This window comes from Miscanthus floridulus, chromosome 19, assembly GCF_019320115.1.
Source record: "Miscanthus floridulus cultivar M001 chromosome 19, ASM1932011v1, whole genome shotgun sequence".
Taxonomy (NCBI): domain Eukaryota; kingdom Viridiplantae; phylum Streptophyta; class Magnoliopsida; order Poales; family Poaceae; genus Miscanthus; species Miscanthus floridulus.
Window position 1 is genome coordinate 82521857 of NC_089598.1, and position 5877 is coordinate 82527733.

At 43.0% G+C, this 5877-nt stretch overlaps 1 protein-coding gene across 1 annotated transcript; it reads left to right on the forward strand.

The window, feature by feature from the left end:
• Positions 1-481: 481 nt before the first annotated feature.
• On the forward strand, positions 482-5443 carry LOC136526986 (elongation factor 1-alpha-like). The gene is made up of 3 exons (XM_066519575.1): positions 482-618; positions 1352-1836; positions 4331-5443. The coding sequence occupies exons 2-3, from the start codon at positions 1375-1377 to the stop codon at positions 5210-5212; spliced, it is 1344 nt and encodes a 447-aa protein (XP_066375672.1). The 5' UTR covers positions 482-618; positions 1352-1374; the 3' UTR covers positions 5213-5443.
• The last annotated feature ends 434 nt before the right edge of the window (positions 5444-5877 follow it).

A 5877-nucleotide genomic window follows, 5' to 3' on the forward strand; every position in this document is an offset into this window, starting at 1 on the left:
AAGAAAATGTTTGGTCTATTAGATCTATATTTGAAGTCTAAAATTCTAGTCTCTATGACATTAGAGAGTAACTGGTATCTAAAGATCTATAAGAGCATAACAAGCATAAATTCAAACTTCTTAAATCTAGGATCCCCGTACCTCCGAAATCTTTCTACAATTGAATTCGCTCATGACGTCTCCTCCCTCAACGTTTTTTCCCCATCGTCCTCTATCCCACTCGCATGCAGTACCCGCGCTAGTATACGAAAAGTTGAAATTTTTTGAGCGACCAAAATACTTTTTTGAATTTAATTTTCATGTTTCGTTTTAGTATACGTGGTTGGTTGGGTCTTGGCCTCTTGGGTCTTGACGTCTTGTAGCACACGGAGTAGTATGTGTAGGTCGGACGCTTTTTTTTTTGTTCATTTCTGGCCCATGAAGTGATTTTGGGCCCGATAACCCATTCATCCATGCCCTAACCCTAGGGCGCCGTCCATATAAAAACCTAGCTCCATCCTGTTCTCAAACCCTTAGACGCAGTCGGCCGCCGCAGACCGGGAGTGGCCGACGCGCCGACACCGTATCCTCAGATCAGCGGCGAGCCGTAACCACGCCACTTCGCTAACGCCCGACGAGGTACACTGCCGCACGCGCGCGCGCGCGCTTCTCTTCCTTCTCTTTTCGCTGTGCTTTGAGCGCGCTTCTCTTCCTTCTCTTTTCGCTGTGCTTTGAGCCTGTTTGTTTGATGCCCAGATCTACTGGGTTTGTCGTCTATGTGTGATGGGGTGAGTCGATTCATGCACTTGATTAGCGTTTGTCGTCTATGTGATGAGCTGAGCCGATTCATGCACTGGATTTCTAATCAAGTGTTGTTTCCGCCTCCGCTGCCTTTATTTAGTGTCTATGTTTGAACTTGATTGCAGTTTACAACTGATTGTTGAGCCATAAATTATAACCGTTTCGTTGTTTTAGACTAGATCCAGTTTCCGATCTATGATATTACGTGGCTGAGACACTTGAACTCTGTTTTGCGTGTTTGAACTGAGCCGCTTCATGTGCTGGAGTAGTAATCCAAGTTTTGTTTCAGCCTCCTCATCTACCTTTCGTATGTACTCCGTATATAAACCTGATTGCAGTTTGCAACTAATTCTCGGCCATAGATTATTACTGTTGCGTTGTTCATTAGATTCAGTTTCCGATCTCTGATATTACGTGTGGGGTACTTCCACTTTAGATTTTCCTGTTCTTGGGGATTGTTTGGTTTCTGGTTTAATCCCATATATTTATTTCTAACTGTTTTTATCTCCTAAATTTGACGTACCTATATTTATTTCTAACTGTTTTTACCTGCTAATTTTGATGCAAGCAGAAGTGTAGCATTTCCCTTCAGCCATGGGTAAGGAGAAGACTCACATCAACATTGTGGTCATTGGCCATGTCGACTCTGGCAAGTCGACCACCACTGGCCACCTGATCTACAAGCTTGGAGGTATTGACAAGCGTGTGATCGAGAGGTTCGAGAAAGAGGCTGCGGAGATGAACAAGCGGTCCTTCAAGTATGCATGGGTGCTTGACAAGCTCAAGGCTGAGCGTGAGAGAGGTATCACAATTGATATCGCCCTGTGGAAGTTCGAGACCACCAAGTACTACTGCACTGTCATTGATGCCCCTGGACACCGTGACTTCATCAAGAATATGATCACTGGCACTTCCCAGGCTGACTGTGCTGTTCTTATCATTGACTCCACCACTGGTGGTTTTGAGGCTGGTATCTCCAAGGATGGCCAGACCCGTGAGCATGCTCTCCTTGCTTTCACACTTGGAGTGAAGCAGATGATTTGCTGCTGCAACAAGGTATGATTCCAGGAATTCCTCTCTAGTCTGGTTAATGATCTGAGATGCTTGTAATTATGTGTTTGAATAGTCTAGCAATATTTATCTGCACTCAATTATACTGTCTTCAAGTTGAATACTGTATTTGCATTCTGGTTAAATAGCTGATTTTAGTTGTACTAAATTTGATGAAATGAAATTGATTGCTTAAGGCCGTCTGCTTCCTGCATGTTAATGTATGATAGCAATTCATTTTCATTAGTTTTCATAATCTAATATGATTTTTCCAGGACAATTTTCCAATAGGTCATTTAAATTTATGATTCCACTTGTTTTTAGAAATTCTGAAGTTCTTGGAATACTTGCAATACATATGGAATTAAAGCACAAGAGTTTGCATAATTTAATTGTCTTTATATGATTATAATTGGTACTTAGTGTTTACTTTGTCAATCAGTAGGATTTGTTGGCATGCACCAGTTTTTCTTGCTTTATATTTTTATAGCCTGCACTAGTAGTCACAACAACAACAACAAAGCCTTCCCAAACAAGTTGGGGTAGGCTAGAGTTGAAACCCAGCAGAAGCCATCAAGGTTCAGGCACGTGAATAGCTATTTTCCAAGCACTTCTATCTAAGGCTAAGTCTTTGGGTATATTCCATCCTTTCAAGTCTCCTTTTATTGCCTCTACCCAAGTCAATTTCGGTCTTCCTCTGCCTCTCTTCATGTTACTATCCTGGCTTAGGATTACACTACGCACCGGTGTCTCTGGAGGTCTCTGTTGGACATGTCTAAACCATCTCAACCGGTGCTAGATAAGCTTTTCTTCAATTGGTGCTACCCCTAATCTATCACGTATATCATTGTTTCGAACTCGATCTCTTGTATGACCGCAAATCCAACGCAACATACGTATTTTCGCGACACTTATCTGTTGAACATGTCTTTTCGTAGGCCAACATTTTGCACCATACAACATAGCAGGTCTAATCACCATCCTATAAAACTTGCCTTTTAGCTTCTGTGGTACCCTTTTGTCACATAGGACACCGGATGCTTGGCGCCACTTCATCCACCCTGCTTTGATTCTATGGCTAACATCTTCATCAATATCCCCGTCTCTCTGTAGCATTGATCCTAAATATCGAAAGGTATCCTTTCTAGGCACTACTTGACCTTCCAAACTAATATCTTCCTCCTCTCAAGTAGTAGTGCCAAAGTCACATCTCATATACTTAGTTTTAGTTCTACTGAGTCTAAAACCTTAACTCTAGTTTCTGATTTACTACTGTCCGGCTTACATCAACTAGCACTACATCGTCCGTGAAAAGCATACACCAAGGGATGTCCCCTTGTATGTCCCTTGTGACCTCATCCATCACTAAGGCAAACAGATAAGGGCTCAAAGCTGACCCTTGATGTAGTCCTATCCTAATCGGGAAGTTATCCGTGTCTCCATCACTTGTCCGAACACTAGTCACAACATTGTTGTACATGTCCTTAATGAGCCCGACGTACTTTGTTGGGACTTTATGTTTGTCCAAAGCCCATCACATAACATTCGTATTTTATCATAAGCCTTCTCCAAGTCAATAAAAACCATGCGTAGGTCCTTCTCCCTATACCGCTTCATAACTTGTCTTATTAAGAAAATGGCTTCCATGGTTGACCTTCCGGGCATGAAACCAAATTGGTTCATAGAGACCCGCGTTATTGCTCTCAAGCTATGCTCGATAACTCTCTCCCATAGCTTCATAGTATGGCTCATCAACTTAATTCCTCGGTAATTAGTACAACTTTGAATATCCCCTTTATTCTTGTAGATTGGTACCAATATACTTTTTCTCCACTCGTCAGGCATCTTGTTCGATCGAAAAATATGGTTGAACAGCTTGGTTAGCCATACTATAGCTATGTCCCTGAGGCATCTCCCCACCTCGATTGGGATACCATCCGGTCCCATCGCCTTACCTCGTTTCATCCTTTTCAACGCCTCTCTGACCTCAGATTCTTGGATTCTCTGCCCAAAGCGCCTATTGGTGTCATCAAAAGAGTCATCCAACTGAAAGGTTGTGTTCTTATTCTCACCATTGAACAATTTGTCAAAATACTCTTGCCATCGATGTCGGATCTCATCCTCCTTCACCAAGAGATGCTCCCTTTCATTCTTAATGCACTTAACTTGGTTGAAGTCCCTTGTTTTTCTCTCACGAACCCTAGCCATCCTATAAATGTCCTTCTCTCCTTCCTTCGTACTCAAATGTTGGTAAAGATCCTCGTACGCTCTACCCTTTGCCACACTTACAGCTCTCTTTGCAGTCTTCTTTGCCATGTGAAGTATGTTTATCCGCCTGGTGGTTATTTCTATTGACCCCCAAGAAATTTCATCCCTTAATTAAGTGTAGTCTACCAGTAAGCTTTGATTACTATGTTCTTGCATTTTTACTGTTTGCTTGCTGTTTAGGTCACTTATCTCATTCAACTAATGGTATTGTTCGGGTTTTGCTGTTTTACAGATGGACGCCACCACACCCAAGTACTCAAAGGCCCGTTATGATGAGATTGTGAAGGAAGTCTCTTCCTACCTGAAGAAGGTTGGGTACAACCCTGACAAGATCCACTTTGTTCCCATCTCTGGTTTCGAAGGTGACAACATGATTGAGAGGTCCACCAACCTTGACTGGTACAAGGGCCCAACCCTACTTGACGCTCTGGACTTGATCAATGAGCCGAAGAGGCCTTCAGACAAGCCCCTGCGTCTCCCCCTTCAGGATGTGTACAAGATTGGTGGTATTGGAACTGTTCCTGTTGGGCGTGTTGAGACTGGTATCATCAAGCCTGGTATGGTTGTTACCTTTGGTCCTAGTGGCCTTACTACTGAGGTTAAGTCTGTTGAGATGCACCATGAGGCTCTCCAGGAGGCCCTTCCTGGTGACAATGTTGGCTTCAACGTTAAGAATGTTGCTGTGAAGGATCTGAAGCGTGGGTATGTGGCCTCCAACTCCAAGGATGACCCTGCCAAGGAGGCTGCTAGCTTCACCTCCCAGGTCATCATCATGAACCACCCTGGGCAGATCGGCAACGGCTATGCCCCAGTGCTGGACTGCCACACCTCACACATTGCTGTCAAGTTTGCTGAGCTCGTTACCAAGATTGATAGGCGGTCTGGCAAGGAGCTTGAGAAGGAGCCTAAATTCCTCAAGAACGGTGATGCTGGTATGGTGAAGATGGTTCCCACTAAGCCCATGGTGGTGGAGACCTTTTCTGAGTATCCTCCTCTTGGTCGCTTTGCTGTCCGGGACATGAGGCAAACTGTGGCTGTCGGAGTCATCAAGAGTGTGGAGAAGAAGGACCCAACTGGAGCCAAGGTGACCAAGGCTGCCGCCAAGAAGAAATGAGGTCTGGATGGTTCTGTGTTTGCTTGAGGGATACCTAGTGGGAGCTTAATATCTCTCTTTGTTCACGTTATTGCTGTTATTGCGTGAGCAACTAAACTGTGCGAGCAATGTTTGTCTTGTCGATTTAGTACTGTTATTTTCGTTGGTTAAAACCAGGGTGCTATTAAGACTAATTTCTATTATTTTGATATCGAACATAGGGTGTGAGCCATACATGGTTGAGTTTTGTTACTACCCTTGCTGCAGTGTGTGCCTGTTTACCTATGTTGTTTCTAAATAGCTGATGATTCGCTCGTCCATACCTGTCTAGTATCTACTGCGTTCAAATTTAATCTAAAAAGGTGCCAAATCGCATATTGATGGTTTTGAAAATTTGATACTTATGATACATTTTGATTGTAGTCCTGAAAATATAGTTTTTACTACTGTATTGTTTTACATTTTTCATGACAGGTTTTTGCCTAAGATCTTTTTAAGTTTCCAATCTAAACAGTTTGGCTCAGACCTTTTACAAAATGAAGCATTTGAGGGAGTACTATTTTACATTTTGGAGTCGAGCTTATTTAGTCGTTGAGAATTGTTTGGCCACTTCTTGGAAGTAGGTTGAATAAGGTGTACAAGAATGCAATTGCAAAACGTGGGATTGAAAAACATAGAAAGAAGAT

Coding starts and splice junctions, on each gene's coding strand:
- LOC136526986 (XM_066519575.1), top strand. CDS start 1,375: ATGGGTAAGGAGAAGACTCACATCAACATTGTGGTCATTGGCCATGTC. Junction 1,837..4,330: donor TGATTTGCTGCTGCAACAAG/GTATGATTCCAG, acceptor GCTGTTTTACAG/ATGGACGCCACCACACCCAA.